The sequence below is a fragment of the Triturus cristatus genome, chromosome 2_1 (genome assembly GCF_964204655.1).
Source record: "Triturus cristatus chromosome 2_1, aTriCri1.1, whole genome shotgun sequence".
In the NCBI taxonomy this organism is placed as follows: Eukaryota; Metazoa; Chordata; class Amphibia; order Caudata; family Salamandridae; genus Triturus; species Triturus cristatus.
This window is the reverse complement of record NC_140581.1, coordinates 307,476,206-307,498,346: the sequence shown is the minus strand read 5'-3', so window position 1 is coordinate 307,498,346 and position 22,141 is coordinate 307,476,206. Positions and strand designations below refer to the sequence as shown.

Here is a 22,141-nt window from a genome sequence, read left to right as displayed (position 1 = left end):
ATTACATTCCCTGAATAATAACACTGAGTGATTGTTTGTGTGATAACTAGCGAAATGATGCTGTGATAAAGAGGCATCCGTAGCTCTAAAAGAAGTATTCCCTTTCAGAAATGGAAAGGGGTGATCCAAACTCTCTATCACATAGGACAGCTTCCCAGATTCCCATGCAGTTGATATGTCCATGTTTGGATGAGGTAACCACCCATATTTTACAGGCCAAATCTAGCTCTCCCCACGACCCTCTTCCCCCTTCAATTTTTAAACAAGTTCCTGGGATCCTATGCCCCATTCTAACATCAATTTTTAACTCTAGATTTATGGAGGGTGTTTTTCCCTGGAAGAGGGCATCGATTTTGCCTCTTTTGAAAAAAATGTAATCTTGATGAAGCTGATCCTATTAATTACAGGCCCATTTCACATCTCCCAGCTCCAGCCAAACTGGTGACAAAAGTTGTGAATAATCAACTTGCACGATATTTACATGAATACAACTTCTTGGATGAATCCCAATTCGGATTCAGGGCAGACCACAGCACAGAGACTGCCCTGATAAAAGCCACTGATGAAATCAGAGCAGTCTTAGATGCAGGTGGTGCTACGGCGCTTATTGTGCTCGACCTGTCGGCAGCGTTCGACACGGTCGACCATAACCTGTTACTTGCCCGTCTGAACTCATTGGGCATTATGGGCAATGTGTTAGCTTAGATCTCCTCTTTTCTATCCGATAGGATACAATCGGTTGCCTTGGGCAATTATGATTCCCCGTCTTTCACTCTCCCATGTGGGGTCCTTCAGGGCTCTTCAATGAGTTCTACACTTTTCAAAGTATATGTATCTGAACTGGCGCATTAATCAGACCTTTCAGGATGGCTTTATCATCTTACGCAGACAGCACTGAAATTGTCTTGTCCATATGTAAAAATGTCAGGCCACCAGTCACAAGATTCAGAGATTGCATGCTGGCAGTCAACTCATGGATGAGCTCGCACTGCCTCAAGCTTAATTCAGGCAAAACAGAGGTAATCCTCTTTTGGAATTACTCCCCTAACTGGTCACAAATCTGGTGGCCGGATCAATTGAGAGCAGTACCCATGCCGGTCACCTAAGTAAAAATTCTGGGAGTGATTATAGATGAGAGACTAAACTTTGAAGCTCAAGTCAAAGCAGTCATTAGCCAATTTCTTTCTACTCAAGGTGATCAAGAAAATTCTACCTTTGATCCCAGTAGACAGCAGGAAGATAGAGATTACTGCCCTAGCCATGGCTAAACTGGACTACTGTAATGGGCTTTATCAAGGAATGACCAGGAAGTAGCTACATAGATTGCAGATGATCCAGAATGCAGATGCAAGGCTCCTGCTGATGATCCCCAAGTTTCAATCATTAGGCAAGCATCTTTGAAAATTTCATTGGCTTCCACTCAAGTGTTGCATTAAGTTTAAGGCCTTATGTGATACATACAAGGCATTTTAAGGGTACCGGTCCTCAGTTTTTGAGACAATAATTAAGTTGGTACTCCCCAAACAGATGTTTTAGGTCTGATGGGGCCAAATTAATGCTCTCTCAGAGATCTTACAAGGCTAAATGGGGTGGCAGAAGCTTCTCTGTGGGTGCTATGAAACTCTGGAACACCCTCCCTTTCTCCATTAAACATCTTCAATACTTCACATCCTTTCGAAAAGCCCTGAATTTCTGGCTATTTAATGAATAGTGCACTATCTTGCTTCTGGACTGTTAGCCCCAAGACACCTTCTGGTATTCGTGCGGTGTATACATTTTAATAACATACCATAACATGTTTCTTCTGCTGGTGCAGTGGGTGAAGATTGCCGGTTTCTGGACTATGTGTATGTGGTGATGAAGGAAATATCTAATATCGCCATCAATGCTTGGTCCAAGTGGAAAAGTAATGTGAACACAGGCCTTCCAGGTGATTAGCACATTTATACAGTATACGCCAAGATATACAAAGGCTCTCTGAACAGTCCAAATCTGTATTTCAAATATATCTATCTAGGGTCATGTGTATCAACAAAGCTTCAGAAAACATATCCAGGCGCTCACCCCCCGGCTGATAGGACTAATGTATTGCGCTGAAGGTAGATTTAAATAAACTGTGAGCTTGAAATTCTCCTACTGCTTCCACATTACGGGAGGATGTTCAAACTACATTTATCTCACATAGGTGTAGAGCTCCCCAGGAACCCATGTGGAACATGAATGGGTATGAAAGATCTCTGGACAAAGAAGTTTTGAAGACGCTCCAGTTTCGAGCCAACTGTTGATGAAGAGGAAAACTGTGACCACCAAAATAAAGGATCCAGACCACAGCACAGAGAATATGCTTGAATGATCTGGTATTTTGTAAGGATATGGCAGGCACTTAACAGAAATGCAAATCTGTCTGCTAGGGCAAAAGATATAGTGGTAGTGTATGAATATGTTTTGTTTTTTGCTTAACAGACCTTCAAATGGATGATGTGTGGCAATAATGCTTTTGAATAAGTCTGCCGGAGGAAGGTGGCGACTTACCAACTGTGGTGGGCTTCATTTAATCAAAGATCACACAGTAGTTAATATTTATTCACTGTGTATTTAAGGTATTTATACTTTATCAAGCCTGGCTGTGCAGGAATATGATGTATTGATTGGAGTGTTTCTTTTAACTAAAGGTGCTATTTTCAAAGAAATTGAATGCCCATAAAAATTATTTAATAACATATTAAAAAAAATAAACAACTCTCAAAGAAATTTGTCCAGTAACACATTCAGTCCCCGTGGCCAAAAGATCAAGAAGGCCACGAAAAACTGCAACAACATGCCCAATAATTTTAATATAGAATTTTGAAACAAATCACTTACTTTTATGTGCTTCCGCATTTGCAACGTAAATGAATCCATCGACTACCCTGCAGACCTCCTGAACTTGTGGGATTATACTGTATTGGACTGGGAGTTGATCCTCTGTTGTGCCAATCTCAGGAATAAACATTTTATTGACTGAAGCATTTAGACTTGTTCGGTTTCGGTCTCTTTCTTTTCTGCAATGTACAGCAAATCAAAACGGATTCAGTTACTTGGGCACAGAACACACTCAATATGACAAATCTGTTCTTGAAATGTAATCTGGACCAAATTAATTATCGGATACTGGCCTATCCTGCAAATTTCCTTAACTGGGATGCAATTTTGAAGAACAGGATTTCTTTGCAAGTGTATATACATCACAGAATACCCCATGAGCTGTTTCAGAAAAACCCTTAAAATAATATACAGTAATGTAAAAACTTTGCGATTGGAAATCAATCTCCAATCTCCAAGAAGGAAATTTAAAAATACCTCTAAACTCATGTAAAGTAGAGCTGCGGCATTGATAGGCCTTCACTACAGAGGTCAGAATGATACTGCAGTACGTGTACAGGACTTGGTAACCCTTTGTGGGGGGCCTAAGAGCATTTTGCAATGGGTGGCACGCTAGGAGTATGGTATTTGCAGCGATCCTATGAGGGAAGCATTTTGGTGCTGTACATGGGAGACCAAAGAGGTGCTCTAGTCTTGACTTGGGGCGCAGCACCCAAAATTGTGATGGAGGAGGTGCAAGACACAAGCACGCTAATTATAGATAGGACTAAATATATGGGTAGCATGTGTGTGTGTGCACACCAAAAAAGGAGAGGTACTCAGAAAAGGTCAAGTAATCCATATGGCACCATAAATCAGAGATGCTGTAAAATGAGAAAAATAATGCCGAATGTACATGAATGAGAGCTTGTGACTGGTGCAGTAGCCATACACTTTTTTTTAAAGGCAAGCATAATGCCTACAACCTGAGAAGAAACTACTTAATCTTTGAAAGTCCTAGATTGCAAATTATTCACTACTTTAAGACTGGTCGCACTGACTCAGGCTAGCCTTCCCGATTCCTGGGCACTCAGTCCCAACCTGCTAATCATTATCACTGTGAAAATATGACCTGAAATCTGTTTTTATTGGCATTAGAAGGTTAAGTACAGTAAGTCTTGCCAACTAGGAAAAATGTAAGTACCCCCTATCACATTAAGGCTGGTAGCAATGCCTCAGGTCAGACTGGTCAGTTCATTCCGATAAGATTTTAACTTGGTTTTTTTCCTCGTCTTTCAAAAGTGTTGTAACAAATTTTTGCTAGGATTTCACTTTATACTGCTAAAAAGGGGAGAGACGCCCATCACGTACTGGTGAAGGAAAAATCAGTGAGACACAGCACTTAATGCCTAAGCGTGTTATCATGTTCAGACAGGCAAAGAAAGCATTCAATAAATACGCTATCTTAGGAGAACAAGGATAAGGGCACTGACCACAAATACTCAACATTTATCATCAGCAGAAATCTCTCAATCAAGCAAAAAAAACAATCTGAAAATAAATAGGGATGTTTTGAAGAATTTTATAATGAACATGAAGTGTCTTTGCTTATCTTGCTCTGCTTTTTTTTTTTTAAATATTGCTTCTTTTTAGTTTGAGCACAATATTGGGAGGCTCGCTAGGATTTGGTAGTCATTTGATTGCTTTCATCTTTCTTACTAGAACACGTTTCTTATAATGCAATCATTCATGTTAGACCACTTCAATAGGAAGATTATTTCAAACTGAAGATCTTCTGTTCCCCTCCTATGAGGCTGCAAGGTTCTCTTACTATAAATAGTTGGGATTGCAGAAATTACAATAGAGACAGTGTTGCAATATTCTTTTAAACAAAAATCTAAAGTTAAAAAACAAACACTACAGCTTAGTTGACTGAGCTTTCAATTCTACTTCAAGCCACAACACTTTGTCATCGAGTACAGGCGTCCATTGCTATCCAAGCGATTTCATCATCAGAGGCTGCTTCGCTTTGCACTGTTTCCCTGGAGGTGCATGTTCACTAGCATTCCATTGGTTATTTATCCATAAAACTAGCTACCAGGTGCAATCTCTACTGCCATCTCGGTGCTAAGGAAAGTGGTTAAGGCTGGCAGGTTGCAAGGCTTTGCCAACATACCATCCAGGAACCATTTTTACAAACGTGACATGGTGTAACTGGCAACCATCTCATCGACAGCAACGTGGCATCCAGTTTGCAGGAGGGGTTGTAAATGCTGCTGTCAACAAACAGGCAGCCATCTTACCAACCATGATGTGTTGTCATATGATCTTCCATTATATCCTCAGTGGCTGGCGATGCCGCTGGCGACAGCTATTTTTAATGTCGAGGTGATGCTGTTTGTAGTGTCCATGTTATCTGTGGCCATGTTCTATTATGGAGTGTTATTGTATTACTAGGGTTCTAGGTGCCATGATGTGTTGAGAGATCTTCAGCAGTTTGAGACTGTCCTGTGTGGTTGTATAAGTTGTCCTCTCTGATGGTAATAAATCTACCTGGAATCCACCTGATGTGAATCTTGTGCTTACTTCACACTGGCGACGATCAATTGTTGTCATTCTTAGGTTTAACGGAATTTTACAGTAAGTTTGTTAGGAACTATGCCTCGAAAGTTTTCCCGTTGCGCAATTTACTAAAGAAAAACGCTAAAATTATCTGGGGAAATGAGCAAAAATTAGCTTTCGAAACACTTAAAAAAGAAATTTGTGTGGCTCCGTTTTTGAGACCTTTCACTGCTGGTGGGGAATGCATTGTAGCGGTTGACGCTAGCAATACTGGCTTAGGCGCTGTGCTTTTGCAAAAGAAACTTGGGGAGGAGTATGTTGTATCTTATGCCTCAAGAACTTTAAGAGGAGCGGAAGTTAGTTACTCCACTATTGAAAAGGAATTACTTGCGTGTACCTGGGCCGCTCAGCACTTTAGGCATTTTTTATGGGGGACAAAGTTTCAATTAAGAACTGATCATAAACCACTGATAAATATGTTAGCGGCTGGTGGTGGTAGAACTTTGACTGCCCGTTTAGCCAGGTTAGCTGCTAAATTGCAAGAATACCAATGCTCGGTTGTGTATATTCCTGGCCGTATGAATGTTCATGCAGATTGCATGTCTCGATTGTCCTTAGATGAGGGTTCAGGTGTAAGTAATACCTCTGAGGAGTGCGATATAGCATATACTATGGAAGATGTGAAGGAAAGTGTAAGTTCGGGTGCCATCTCGGAGGAGACTTGGGCTAAGGCAATGTCTGAAGATGACATTTTACAAAATGTTGTAAAGTATTTACAAGGAGAGTGGCCGGAAGAAAGGAAATTGAGTGGTGAGTTGAGCTCGTTTTGGAAAGTTAATGATGAACTTATGTTTTTGCATGGGTTTGTAATCAGAGGCGATAAGATTGTTCCACCTCAGAGTATCAGAGAACAGTTAGTAAAGTTGTCACATGAAGGACATTTGGGAATGTCCTCCACTAAACGTCATCTGAGAGAATTCTATTGGTGGCCTAGCATGGATGGCATGGTGGACAGGTGGGTTAGAGATTGTATTCAATGTTCGAGGAGTGACAAATCGGTCAAACCCTTATCTGTGGGGATTTCGCCTATTGAATATTCCCAGTGTCCCTGGAGTAAGTTAGGCATTGATATTATTGGGCCTTTGAATCTTCCTTCTACTAAACAGGTCTTTGCAGTGGTGTTAGTGGATTATTTTTCGAAATGGCCAGAAGTCAAGGTGGTGGATAAAATAACTTCTAACCATGTGATAGAATTTTTAGATAACATTTTTAGTAGAGAAGGTATTCCCTCTGAATTGGTTTCTGACAATGGGCCACAATTTATCAGTCATGAATTTGAAATGTTTCTAAACAAATGCGGTGTCACGCATAAAAGAGTTTCTAACTACAATCCGATGGCTAATGGCCAGGTTGAGCGTTTTAATAGGGTTGTGAAAGAATCTATACAGCTAGCCATTAAAAGTAATATTGATTGGAGGAAGGCCTTACGGGCCACTTTGCATACATATCGGATGTCTCCTCATTCTGTTACAGGTTGTTCTCCTTTTGAGATGTTAAGAGGAAGAAAACCGTCTTCCAAGCTCATGCCATGTTGGTTAAAAAAGAACAAGTGTCCTGATCCTATGTTGGATTTCAAAATAGTTAGAGAGCGTATTCAAAGATATCAAGATAGGATGCAGAACACAAGGAATAACAACCGTTCAAGAGTTTGCAAAATCAAAGTGGGTGATTTGGTTCGTGTTAAATTGGGAGGTATTGATAAAAGATGGTCTAGATGGTCTGACCCAGTGAAGGTAATTGAAGTTTTCAGCAGGGCTGTTAGGGTACAAGGTGGTAAAATATGGAATTTCAGACGGATATCCATATTTAGATCCAAGGATGTTCGTGATGATTCACCTGTTCCTCCAGTAACGGAATCTTTGGACACTGAGGAGAATGGGGACTTTGATAATTTTCTGGATACTTTGAATGGTTCTAATTCTGAATTTGAGGGGGTGTTTCCTTCTTCAAACACTGACATTTTGGATAATGTTGGGAATGCTACTGAAGCTTGTTTGACTCAATGTACTACTGCTACATCTAATGTGGTCCCTGTTGAGAACCAACATGTTAGTTCTCCTGATGAAGTGTCTATTCCACCTGTTCCAAGGAGAAGTTCCCGGGTGAGAAAACCACCTGTTAAAATGAATGATTTTGTTACGTTTTAGTTTTTTTTTGTTTGTTTTTTTTTGTTTTTATGGGGGGAAGGTGTGTAGTGTCCATGTTATCTGGGGCGATGTTCTATTATGGAGTGTTATTGTATTACTAGGGTTCTAGGTTCCATGATGTGTTGAGAGATCTTCAGCAGTTTGAGACTGTCCTGTGTGGTTGTATAAGTTGTCCTCTCTGATGGTAATAAATCTACCTGGAATCCACCTGATGTGAATCTTGTGCTTACTTCACTGTTGCCAGTCGCGGCAAGGAATCCGGGGGCTGGCAGTGGCGCATTCCTCAGACGTCAGGAGATTATCACTATGAATCCTCTGGTGCATATTCATTTGGTGTGGGGAACCCTTGCTTCTTTATCTACCACACCGAGTTGCAAGGTGGCTCTTTATTTTTTGGGCAGAAATGATCTTTTAGAGAGAATCTTAACATATTTTTAATTACAATTAATCCTTTAAGATGAAAACTGCATGGGAGCTGGTTAATTGAAGTATGCAGGCACCATCAGCAGCCTTTGTGCAGTCACCAGTAGTCCCACCCAAACTTTGGATGGAAGGTTTTACATAGCTTTGTGAACGAATGACTTTTCATTTTCGTCCTGAAATGAGGAAATGCATGTTAACACTGTTAAGGAAAAGATGTGCAGACAATTTTCGAGCATCTTCCTGGATGTGTTCCTCCTGCAGACTAAGAGTACAATAAGTACAAAGAGGCTGTGAAACGTTCAGAGAAAGCCTTTGATGTCCAGAAGAGCAGCATGGTCAGGAAAAAAACAATCTTCTCTGCGGAACTGGTCAGTGAATGAATGGACTCAAGCGTAGCAAATCTGGGAGTCCTGGTGGCTGCTGATCACTTAATAAGAGATCAGCTGAGAAAAACCTCACGTCAGGGGAAGCATCTGAGAATTTAAATAGTGTAGAGACAGCACAGGAAGAAGATGAACCTTAGAGAAAAGCTAAAGATGAAATAGAATGCATTGTGTATTCTGCTAAAGCGTACAAATGTGCTTCATTGAAACATACAGCAAATTTTCAAGTTCTATCCGGTTCTCAAAAACATGTGGTATCTTTAGGGTGGTCAAACATTATGCCAAAGTCTGTAGAAACACCAAGAAACCCAACGTTAACTTGGTATTAAATGAAAAAGAGGTGCAATAAAGTAAGAGTATTTGGCCCTGACGGTGAATGCACCAAAGGGAGCTGAGCAAAACTGCAGTGATCATGTCAACGGCATCCAGACTCGTGGAAGGATTGAGAGGTTAATCAATAATTTCGGAGCTTTCATCACTATAATTTCTGATGTGATTTTTTGAATGTTATTGGATGACAAGGAGCTATAAGAGAGTCAGATTTCACTCCAGCTGCATATGCTGGACTTCCATTTAATACAAAGCAATAGAAGTTCATGACAAAGTTAACATTGTAAACAGGTGTTGAGACGATCTAAGTTTTGTTCTTGGGGGATTGTGGGGGATGGTTTTAATCCCTGGTGTGAAAATTCAGATTGCTTCCATCAATGGGACAGCATACAATATTTGTGAAGATAGTTATGTAAGCATTTAGAAAAGAAAGCATAAGTATTAGTGGAAGAGTGTTGTCTTGTAGTAAGATGGATGGGGAATAAGAAGAAGAATGTATCGTACAATTATTTAAAATAATTACAATCTCATTAAAATTGATACAATTAATAGACATAAGTCCACTGTCAGCGGAGGGCCAGGAGCTGTATTCGGCAAGAAAATGTGTCCGCAGTTTATATTTGGATATGATATCTGTCGATTCACCCATCTATGCCTCCCTCTTTGGCAGGGCCTAACCTTGTGCAAGTGCAATAGTGCAATCTCAGTTAGGCCTCAGGGTGTACTACTGTCCTGTCCATTCAATAAAGTGCCTTGCGATACTGATCCTGAGTCTAAAGGAATTGAACCTTTGGGTCTCAGGTCTTGGTGTGGCTGGGAAGAGTCTTTTGAATGGGTGTCCTTCTAATGGCTTTCTATAGGCAGGGGTGTTTTAGTCCTCCCATTGCTTTAAAGTGGTTTGTACTGCTGGACCGTTGGCAATAGTCTGTTGGTGGTCAAATTGAAATTTGGATCTTTAGACTTTTTTTCCCTATTCTTTTTATTAAAAAGAAGCACTATATTACCATTGTTGCCTTGCTCTGCTTTTACGGATGCCATGGGGCTGTTCCTCAATTGCAGCCTAATAAAGTGACGACAGGTGTGTGGAATCGTCTTTAAAGCATCAGAGCATTGCATCGTGATATGTGCAAACGTTTAGCACTAGCAGAAGGGGGGCACAGCCAAAATCTCTTATAAGGCAGTAGAGGTTTGCAAATACAGGTTATGTGTATTAGCGTCTCTGCTCCCACCTTGAATAGTCTGCATGTCCTGCTTTCGTCCTCTTCCTTTCTTCCATACCAATACACTTTAAGTTGGATCAGGCCAAATCCTAGTTTTATTTAACTTAATATCATGATCCCAAGTCATAGAGGTTGAAAGCCCAACTATCATGGACATTTTCCTTTCAATACTTTCAAGTTTTGGTTCCGGGATATTAACCTTGCTTCCTTTGGCAGGAGTTTTGCTACATGTTTTATAGGAAGATCTGCGGCCCATTTTCATGTGCTTCCAAATCTATCAGCAAGCTCATCATATACCGCCTCCAATTTGATTCTGCCCCAATTATAAGTGCCCACAAAGAATGGTTTAAAGAGCCAGAGGGGTCTGCTTCACTTACATGCAGTGAGAAAGGAACTTTGCATTAAATATTAGCTCTTGGGAAGTTAGAATAAATTCTAAGCGCACTTGGGCGTGAGTTGTAGAGTTGAGTAGAGCTGATAACTAGAGCTCTCGCTTGCCATTTGGCCAGATTTCTCCTGAACATAATGGCATCATAAGCAATGGTGGCAAACAGTTTACTAGCCACTACCTTTAGGAGCGCATAGCAGTGTGGGCTCTGGATAGATCTTTTTAGTTTAAAGAAAGCCCAGGTTAAGCAGTTGGCGGCGGCTTGCTGAGTAAGTATATGTGCTGTGTGTCGTCCCCGGCTGTCCAGTCATATGCATACATATTTGCATGTGGAGACCTTCTCGATTCTGTTCTTTTGACAGAACCATGCTCTACTCTTGATTATCTTGAGGCAGGCGATCATCACTTTAGTTTTTGCTGCATTAATCAGCAGATTATTGTTTTCGCAATATTTGGCCAGGGTGTCAAACAGTCTCTGAAGCCCAGTTTTGGTTTGATCTAATAACACCGTGTCATCAGCGTACTGCAACAGCTGTAGTTTGTGTTTGCTGTAGCTCTTGTTTCTTCTAGGTAATCGGGCAAATATAGATTGAACCGCAGGGGTGCTGGCAGGCATCCTTGTTTAAGGCACTTGTTGAGTTTACCTTTGTTGCTGTGATCAAGCCAGTAGTCACTTTCACTTTAACCCAGGTGTCTGTATAAAGAGATTATGGCCTTTGAGTAGGGGAGGCAGAATACTCCATTTATTCAGTTTGGTCCAGAGCTTGCCCCATGCAACGTAATTGAAAGCTGCAGCGAAGTCAATAAATCCGAGGTATGGAGATTCTCCACCCAATGGCCACTGAAAAGGCACCTGTGCCGAGAGACAGGCATCGCAGCTTTTTATTTTTTCCTGACTTATTGGAATTTAAAGTCAAAATTGTGCTCAACTTTGCAACAATGTCTAAAACTGTGACAAAACTCTTCCAAAAAGGGTGCAACATTTGTGTGGGAAGTGAACAAATATCAGCCATAAATGAAAAACATTTGTGTGAACCTTTATTGCAACCTTTTATCACAGGTTTGCCTGTAGATGTAACTGTCAATGACTCTCTCAGGCGAGAATTTAAAATTGTATTTGCATCTTATACTCCAAGGAACAGGAAAATCAGTCCACAGTTATTGAGAAGATAGATGCCAGCATGTGTATGAATAATATAAATATTCAAATCTTTTGTTTGGGAATCCATGGACACATTCAGAGCAAAAAGGCAGACTGTTTTTTTGGATTGCCAATGCAGTGCGAGGAGGTTATGCTTGACTCAAGGAACGTATTGAGTGTTTAATTCCTATAGTAAATATTACCAGTGAATGCAATGTTACTGAGACATAGTAGTGTTAAGCAAGAATCCTGTTTTGCTAAGTGTAATGGAGCGTGTAGAAACAGGGTGGGCCAAAGGAAAGAGGTCTGATGGGAAAAATGCAATGTTTGGAGCCACAGCCATCTATTGAAACAGGCTTTTTGTTCAGGAGGTAACGTTTGTCACACCTAGTTTGTTTCAAGAAATACATCTTGATTCGATGTCAGGACTGGAGGCGAGGATTATGCTCATCTCTTTAAATCTCACAACAGCCTTTAAACAATACAAACTACGTTTCCCATGAATCATAGGGAAAGGAGAGAAAAAACGTAATTCAATCACTGAACAGTCCATTGCATTTAGTCCATTAACACTGTCTATGCCCCCTCTTTCTTTGCTGCTCCAGCAGCCATGAGTTAAGTACTTTTCTTCTTCTCCTTGTCATTAGGGATTTCGGCAGAGTCTTCGTACTAATTGAACATTATTTGTTACTGTGGCTTAGTGCTGCTTGTCTTATTTCCAGTAAATTGTATTGTTAACATGTTTCTTTTCCCGTACAGCAGCAGCGGGAGTGTGTTTCAGCACTCCTCACATGCCGTCTCTTTGATCCTCAGAGTATCGTGTAGTTCCCACTAATCCGTAAGACCTGCTCATTTGTTGGACAACATAAACTTTGAGCGAGGTGCCTAGACTGATTCCGGGCACCCCCGCATGATATGTTGGCCTAGAGACCAGCTAGCTCACAGTGCCACCATAAGCCCCCCTAAACTTACCAGGGAGCGAATGGTTTCTGGCAACCACTGAAAATGACAACCCTGACCCCTCAGGGATCGTGGAAATAGATCAGAAACTTTTGATCAGTCACATGTGCTTACTTGTGCTCAGAGAAATATACAGAGAATATACAGCTGGACTTTTCAATGTATTTATTGAACCAACATAATTCTTGTATAGAATACATGTGATGCGATAATCAGTAGACAGAAGCAGATGAAAGCGATTACAAGCACCAAAAGAGTAAATAGTAGCTATAGTTCTACCGTGGTGCTAAAACAGTGTATATATGCAGGCATATAAACAAGGCAGTAATCAGGCGTACTCCTACTATGCAAACCCTACTCTGAGTGTACCTAGAGTGTGTGTAGGTGTGAAGCCAAGAATCCCCACAAGGGACAATCCAACACCATTACCTGGTGGGAGAGAACGTAGGAGCCCATCTTGGTCACAGACTCGACACCCCCTCACAGACATGTCCGACTGCTGCGTGGTCTTAGCATGCAGGGACCCTCGGTGTCAGCTGAAGTGCCTCCTCTGCTAATCTTTTGGGATGCTCATTATTTAGAATAGAAAGCATCCATGTGATGTGCGTATAGATTAGCAATGTTATGGATATGTAGATAGCCCTATCACCCCGTGGATGAAGATAGAACTATATTTGTAAGTAGTGCGTCAAGAGGCCGTGCACAAGGTGTTCTAGGCAACGTGATAATGTTATGCGAAGTGAGCTGTGTAAATAAAGTAGTTTCAGTGAAATTAATCCAACACTGTTCCGCACACAAATATGTGCAAGCAGAGGTGTAATTGCGCAAAAGTGGGACAATGTAAGAAAAATGTGTAGCACCTTTACTTGGGCCTAACCCGGGAACATAACAACGGGGTAGCATGTTGAAGCTTGCACGCACCGAGCACTAGAGGCTACTCAAGCGAAACCATAGAGTGTTGAGCGCTGTTTCCACTAGTGCAGGAGAGTTGCCCACACTGCGTGGAGCTTTGCTCTCGGTTCATTCATTTTTCAGCGCCCCTGCCAGCCTGGAGCCCTATGCCTGAAAGCGGGTCAGTATTGAAGGGCATTGACCCTAATTTCCTTGTTGCTCATTGCAGTAACTGCCACGCCCCCATGGGTTGGTTCCGTAAAATTAACCAATACAGCTCAAAGTACTGCCTGGCTAAACCAATTTCTAAGAATTGTGAGGGACCATAGGCCCAGCGCCTTCGGGGTATTAACCCCTTGAGGCCCATAGGCTATAGTGGGCTGTAGTTGTTAGTAGCAGGGCCTCAGACTTCTTCGGCACCACAGGGACTGGCCCAGACTGTATACCCTTTTAAAATCTGATAGGGTGCTGGTCCCGATTCTCTGAGTTCTCACACTCACCCTACTGGATAGGTCACAAACGCATGGGTTCGGATCCCATCCTCGTCGCCAATGTAAAGATTTCACAAGATGTAGTTTAGTCTTCAAGTAAGTTTATTATCCAACGACAACCCAGCTGAGCTTCCAGCTCAACAGTCTCTCTAATTCATCTGTTAACATTCCACCTTAAGCTGACATCACACATTCCATGATGTCAGCTAAGCAATCTCTCTACACACTTGCACTCGAATATTGGTTGAGGCGGCTGATGCCTCAATTCAGCATACAGCGTCCCTGGCACTGGCGTCTTTGGAGCAAAAAATTGACAGGCTCGTCCAGGTTAATCAACACCTCCCCCGGGGGCAGCAGAGTTACCCGAGGCCCAACGTCACGTCGTTAACTGCCCCAATGATGGGGGAGAGGTCGACAAGGACACCTTTGAGCATCTGAAGAGGCAATTTCTGTCAACTCAACCCCAGGCCATGGATCCCAAACCTTTCCCAGCCCCACCCTCTCTCCTAATCCTTTGGGGGTTGGGGACTCTCAGGGTGACCTAGACTGGGATCCTGGCTGTTCATTATCGGATGAAGCTTTCTTACCCAGATTGCTCCCAGGTCCTCTGCAGGATACTTTGGAGGCCGACATGCTAGATTCAGACGATTTACTCCATCTTCGGTCCTCCATGTGGCAGGAGGCACTAATCCGGCCGGTTCCTTACCAATACCCCCCAAAGAGGCCAAGTCTTCCGCCAAGTGCAGTGGCAAGCCCTGCCAAGTATGGATGTTTCTACCCCTCCTGCCATTTCCAGCGTTCCCCATGGTGGCAGAGGAGGTGGCCATGGCCGTGCCCAATATTTTTAGAGTCTAAGCTTCCCTGATAGATCAGGAGATGGCAGAACAGTATCAGGAAGGGACAACTGTTCCTTTCACACTCCACCCAAATGTGTTTTTTTGAGCAACTTATTTCTGGTAGAAAAAATGGATGGAGGTCAACGCCCGGTGAGCAATCTCTGCGATTTCAACAAGTGGCAGGTATATCACCACTTCAAGATGGAGGCCATCCATCTTCTCTGCTACCTCCTGTGACCAGGAGACTGGCTAGCGCGCTTAGATCTAAAAGATGCCTACTTCATGGTTCCAGTTTGTCCGCCCCATCTCAGATTTTTACAATTCATGTGGCGTCGACAGGTCTTCAAATTTCAGAACTTACCCTTCGGCCTGTCGTCAGCCCCATGGTGTTTTACCAAGTTTCTCAAACCAGTAGTGAAGTTCCTACGAGGCCGAGCATCCGTCTGATCGTCTATCTAGACCAAATCTTACTCATGTACCAATGTCCTCACACATTGGCGCAACATCTCCAGATGAAGGTCGACCTTTTGCAACGCCTGAGATTTGTGATCAACAATAGAAAAGCCCTGCTGACTCCAGCTCAAGAAAAATAATTTCCTCAGTTGCATCATCAAATCCAGAGACTCCACACTGAGTCTGCATTCCAAGAAGATGGTGAAGATTCAACCCAAACTGAGGAAGACGGTGACCAGAACGCACAAGTCTCTCAGGCCATTGGCCCGACTGGTGGGCCTTCCCGCATCTTCCATCTAGACCATATTTCCGAGCCCTCTGCATTACAGGGCTCTTCAACGGCTGAAGACACACCTTCTATGTGAGGGTTTATCTTACTCGGGGATGGTTCCTTTAACAGACGTGGTCAAGAAACAGATGCAGTGGTGGCTGATCCACATGGAAGCCTGGTACGGGCGAGTCATTTTCGGTTCCAGTCTAAATATCATTATAGAGTCCGACGCCAGCACAACTGGCTGGGGGGCAAACTGTGGGGGTACATCCACCAGAGAAAAATGGTCCTCAGAAGAACAGTCTATGCACATTAATTGCTTGGAACTCCTGGCAGGTTCTTTCGCGGTCTGCTGTTGGATGAAGGATGCGGAGAGTTGCTCAGTGCTTCTGTAGATGGCCAACATTTCAGCGTTGAGGTACATCAACCGCTTAACGGTCACAGATCCAAGTTGCTAGCGGAACTGGCAAAAGGATTCTGGCTATATTGTCTGGACCATAGTATTTCATTGACAGCGGAGTATCTCCTGGGAAGTTCCAACGAGGTGGCCAATTGGCATTCTCGGCCCCTACAGGGTCTCAGTGCTTAGAAACTTCACCTGGAGGTATTACAGAAGGTCCAGGGGCTCTGGGTGACCTTCACAGTGTTTCGGTTTGCCTCGGGTCTCGATTTCCAATTGGACTGCTACTTCAGTTGGAGGCCAGGTCCGCTGGCAACGGACGCATTCCTGCAAGACTGGAGCAAGGAGATGGAGTATGATTTTCCCCCTATTGATCATGCTGATGAGGATGGTAGTGGAGGTCCATCGACAGAAGGCAAATCTGGTGCTGACCACGCCTCTTTGGAGATTGCAAGTATGGTTTCCAGTGATGATGGAACTTTCTTGGAGTTTTCCAATCTGTCTACCCTGGAGAAAGGATATCTTTTGGAATACCCTTGGGAATCCCCATCACATGGTCTGGAGGAGAGGTTACCTCTCATAGCCTGGAGGATTACAGGTCTTGATTGAAAGTACAAGGACTTTCAGAAAAAGTTCAACACCTATTATCCCAGGAATGGGCAGATGGGAGAAATAAGCAATTTAAGTTACGTTGGTGTGTGCAAAGGGATACTGATCTAGTGAATTCAGGAGTAGTCCCCATCCTGAAACATTTGTTCCCTTAGGTATGAAATACAGGTCAGTAAATACTTTTCGCTCTGCCATATTGGCAAGTCATCTTCCCATAGAGGGTTTTTCCGGTGGGAGAGCATCCCATGATGAGGAAATTGAAGAGGGATGTGAGATTGTCAGTGCTTTCTGAACCCAGATATTACTCTCTCTGGAATGCCACTAAGGTACTCGACCTTTGTCTTTCGTGGCCACATAATAAGTATCTTTCGAGGAAACAACTGTCAGGTAAGTTGGCAACGTTGCTATGTCTATTATCCTGTAAACGAGTCTCGATTGAGCGAGCTCTGGATATTGGTAGGATTTTCACCCCAGACGTTGTTCACTTTCCATATTTCTATGAAGATGAAATGTAATTCCAAAATTGTGTCTTATCCTGAGTTTGCAGCAGTGTCAAAATTATGTGTAATCAGATGCCTCAAAGTCTATGAGGCAATGACGGAGGACACTTGCCCAGCCAGGGAGCGGCAACTCCTAATTGCTTTGCGTAAACCATCTAAAGCGGTCTCTTCCCCTTCTATTGACCGACGAGTGAAAGGGGTCATGCAAGAAGCAGGAATTGACAAGTCCGTCTTTGGGGCACATTCGGTGAGAGTTGCTATGGCATCTAAGGCTTTTTCTTTAGAAGCTCGTTTGGAGACATTTTAAATGAGGGTGATTAGTTGGTACATTCCACGTTCAAGACGCTTTATTTCAAGCATGAAGTAAATACGGCCACTCTGGTAGTAAATAAGCTTTAAACTAGAATAACTCTTGCCTCCTTTCCGGACATAGAACATAACATTTCCTAGATATCACAACAGAAACTGGGTCTGATAGTAGATGGAACTCACAATCCGTAAGGTATAAGTATGTTGGTATTTATAGTTTATGTCAAAGTGCTGCTGCTGGGAAGAAGAAAAGTGTCCGGTGTGATCCAGGCCTGGATTGAAGATCAGAGGAACCTGAAAGCAGAGGGGACAAAGTCTGGGTCACTTGCCAGTGACCAGGGGCACGACAGACGAATGCCCACCGATGTCGGGTGTTTCAGGTGCAAGGAGGTGAAGCTTGACTCTGCAGCCACGAGGACCAGGAGGCGTCGACGACGACCAGGAGCTGGATTCGAGCTGCCCCACGAAGGATGTCGAGTGCTGCGGTGTCAGTGCTCAGGTTGAACCCAACAAGCCTTGGCAACAGCAGCCCACGCAGAAAGAGAAAAGATGCTTCGGTGCGGACCAGCAAGGTCCTGGGGACTCCCCAAGTGATGGAGAGTCAGGGCACGTCTGGAGCAACCAGGGAAGCCCAATTAAAATTAGAGTTGCCTTCACAGGGACCCACCAGTCGACGGACCAGGGATCGCGAAGGGACCTCGAGAGGAATTACACAATACCAGCCCACGAGACACTCGGTGAGTGTAGGCTAGTAATCTTCGGTGGAGACACTGCTCGGGGTGTGGACTACAAGTAGCTCAAAGCACAGCCTCAAGGATAGACGAGAAGCATATGCACTTGTAAATGAGCTCGGTGTCCAGGCGTTCCGGTTCCACGGTCCCCACGAGGGCTACGGGTCTCAGCATTGCTGGGAGCTCGGGTCGGCCTCTGGGAAGTCTGGGAACCCACCTCCTGTGCTGCAAATTCTTCGGAGTCCTGCGGGAGCTTCGGAGATGCAAACCGGTCAGATGCGTCTTAGGTGCCTGCCTTGCAGGGGAGTAACTCCTTTACTCCAAGAGAGATTCTTCAGTCATCTAGCGCCTTGTAGATTGTCGCAGTTCCAGGAGTATGTATCAGAGTTTCGTCCAGCTGTAATCTAAAGTCCTGTAGCCAGGGGTTCCTATCTTATACCCAAGGAAGGGGTGGGACAAACTCTAGGGACCCACCTATAGGAGGGTCAGGAAAGAGGGGTGGCTACACCCATTTCCTTTGTCCAGTTTTGCGCCAGGGCAGGGGCTGGTAGCCCCTGCAACCGGTTGGAGCTAGACTATGCACAGGGACACCAAATGTGCCCCAGTGCAGACTTCAACGCACTCTTGGGGTGCACCCACCCAGTCCCAATACACTAAAGCCTGTCTGGGAGGTGGTGACACCCCCCTGTGACAGGAAACCAATTGTACAGGCCTCCCCTGCCGGAGTTTCGCCTAGCAGCAGGAAGGCAGACTCGTGTCTGTTGCCGGCAGCATCCATTTTGTGATGCCAGGGCTCTGTTAGCTGGTACCAGGTATACCGGTGCTGTCATGTCTCTCCCTCTAGAAGGGTGGGATCATACTCCCACACCAGTTATTGGTGTGGAGGTATGATTCTAAGGTGTTTGACACCAAACACGACATGTTTCCATGCAGCTATTCCAAAGTTAGCATTTACCGTTTGGTTATAATGCACTTAAGAGTATATGGTCTGGCTGCATCACAAACAACCCCGGAATAAAGGTTCTGACAGCTGCAGAGGGGCTCTGTTCATGCATGGGCACCCTCTCACATGAAACCCAGCACCCTGTCTTCAGGATTTTTAAGGCCTGCCATAGGGGTGACTGATAGGGTTACATGTGCAGTGATATGGAGAGATATAGTGAACCTATATCTCAGTAAGGGGTGCATGCACCACCTTACCCAGGCTGCAGTAGCAGACCTGTGGTGTCATTTTGGAAGACTTCCCAGGGGTGGCATAATACATGCTGCAGCCCCTGGTAGGCCTCTGGGGTACCTATGCCCTGGGTACATAGTATACCATATACTAGGGACTTATATGGGTACCCCAGAATCCAATCTGGAGTGTACCTAAAGTACTGGTAATCAATTTAAAGAGGAAGCAGCTAGGCTGGGGTCCTGGTTAGCAGGGCCCCAGCCAGACTAAAGTCGAAAAACAGTGAAACATCAGCAAAAAGTGGTGGTAACTATAAGAAGCAGATCCTACTCTCCTACAGACTATTCCTATAGAAGCAGGGCCAAGGTTAATTTGCTTGTTTCTGTCTGGGGTGGTATGGTGGGAAAAACAATCATGCATTGGAATGGTGTCCTGATTAATTACTACTGGTTGAGATTAACTCAAACATTCCACATAGTACTTTTCTACTTTTTGCTAAATCTGCTGTAGTAATCACTACGTAGAACACAATATTATATTTGTTAAATGACAAAGAAGGATTCCATAGATTTTGATGGAGTTTGTACCCTGGTCTTCATAGTACATGTGGGACTATCGTGACATCCTGGCCTTTTACATATTCTGGCCTCTGTTCAACTCCTAACACACTATGTTTTAGCTCCTTCCTTTTTGCTTTCTGTGAGCCTCGTAACCTTCACACCCTGACTGCCTTTCCCAGCGTGACTATCTGCCATCTTACAGCCTTCTTTGGTTTTCTCTGATGGGATTTACCACCACACTTCCCAGGTGGCTGATGGTCTCCTAGTGTCCTGAACAAAAATGTAATGGGCTGTGTGGTTTGCAGATCAACACTTAGGGAAGACAGAGGAGCTCTGGGAGATGACAGAAGCATCAGCAGGAGACCACTTACCCAACACTGTGAGCTGGCATCCACCCCAACTCTCCTCTTCGGCATATATTGCTGGGGACCTCAAAGCAGACTTCTGCACTAACCCTATCTTCAAACACAGACTTTAATGCCGGGATGATCCTCATGGCATAACCCTGCCCCTCTCACCAGCCTTCATACACTGTTGGTGTCAGCGGGGGCCCTAGGTTCCTCTTTCTGCTGCCCATGCAGTACCTGTACTGTCTTTGAGGTAAGCGTCTATTGCTATTGCCAATGATGTATATGTGTTGTGTGGGAGAAAACATGCATAAATGGTACTTATACTCTGGCTGTTTAGTGTGTCTTTTGGAAGGTGCAACGCTGCAACTGCATTTGAAGTAACATTTCATGTCTGAAAGATGGAGCGGGGTAATGTACCACATAATATTGTGGCTGTACTACTACCTTTGATTTTAGACCCAACTGCTGGCAGGAAGCATGGTGGCCATCTGGTAACATGCTTCCACTCAAGTTGGCCTGTCCAAAATTCTACCTTTGTGAGACGTCTGTTCTGTGCAAATATCAGTTGCAGCTCACCTGGGAGAAACCTTCCCCTAGGATTTTTTGTCAAAGGCCCACTAGGCCAAAGTGGTGGAGGTTTGAGCGAGAATATGATGATGAGAGCAAACTAATTTTGCAATGGAGAAGTGAGGTGGAGAAAAGTAAGAGGGGAGATGAGTACAAGGGACTGTGGTGTAGGAAGGAAAAGTAAAGAAGTTGCTAAGGATGTTTCTAGTGATGGGATGAGAAGAGTGGATCTAAAGAAAGAAGGCAGAATAGGGCTATGGATAAGTCATGATTGAAAGGGGAGAGGAAGTGCCATGTGGTTGCAGGATGATGAGCAGAGGAGGAACTCAGAAGGAAGAGGGTGTGGAAAAGAACAAGAGAATGAGAACGAGAGTGAGAAAGACTGAAAACGTTCCTAGAAAGAGCGATCCAGGAGAGCATAAAAAATCTAGAGGAAATGCAAGACCACAAGAAAGTTACAGAGAGGGGTAGAGAGAGAGAGAACATTGGGTTGAAATTCAACAGACTTCAGGCTGTAGAATTTCCTGTTCTTGCATCGTTACTATTTTTAGAAATCACTACTATTTAATACTCCCCTTCTACTAATGTACATATATGCAATGCATGCTTGGGTGTTGGTCCTGTGCTGTCATGGACTTCATACAATTAAAGAACCAAAATGAACCTGATATTTTATGCCCTTTAACCATGAATAGCAATACATGGTTGATCATCTGAGGCACCTTAGGCCTCTCAGACCTCCTTTTGATTGATCAGTGCAGGACTTTCAGAGCCCTTTTATTGTTTTTCGTTAACCTTTGGGTAACTGCATATAAAACCATGTGCATACCTGAAATAAAAAATAAATGCAAGTTAAACTAATCAAGGGGAAAAATGCTATTTTACCTTATGAAACCTCAGTTGGCTATTGTGATCACTGCAGATGGCTTTGTGCGTGACCAGACAGAGAGTCACAGAATAACATCCTGATTGGTGCAATGAGGAATAGTGATTTGTTTATAACGCTACGAAAGCACTGACAGAAAGCACTATGAATGCCATTATTTTAAAATTGTATTACACTGAATAAAACAGGCTGCTGCAAAATACTGTTTAAGGAAAAATAAGTGCTTTAAAAAACACATTTCAGTGATAAGCATTCAAACTGTATTTCAAATGTAAATCTATTTTTATTTGTCCATTACAAAATGTGAGCTCCTTTTAATGGACACCTATTACATCTCAAAAAGAATAAAGGTTAGTCACCATGCACCATGTAGCTGATTGACTTCTTTAGTAAAAAGCTACAGTGACTCCAAAGCAGCCTTTACATTTGGTGATTAACCACTGCACACATTTCCATTTCTTTCAGGTCCCAGGCGCCTTGGTGAGAAGCCATACTTCTTCTTTAGTTCACTACTATCTGTTTCACAGCACAGGACCCCCTCCCACCCACTGTGAGTGGGTACTGGAACCCAGTTATGGCAGTCTTACTATTGAAAAGAACACGGGGTGCATTTTTCTTACCAGCATTAGGGCTCAAATCACTATTGTTGCGCACAGAA

The 22,141-nt window shown here is 43.5% G+C and overlaps 1 protein-coding gene across 3 annotated transcripts in view; it reads right to left on the bottom strand.

Annotated features, from left to right (window-relative positions):
• Positions 1–22,141, bottom strand: part of FBXO4 (F-box protein 4) — a 164,768-nt gene that overhangs the window by 1,946 nt on the left and 140,681 nt on the right. For all 3 annotated transcript variants that reach the window (XM_085631189.1, XM_085631191.1, XM_085631190.1), the window contains exon 5: positions 2,863–3,041. In XM_085631189.1, the coding sequence (XP_085487315.1) occupies positions 2,863–3,041 (179 nt within the window). The remainder of the gene's footprint in view (positions 1–2,862; positions 3,042–22,141) is intronic.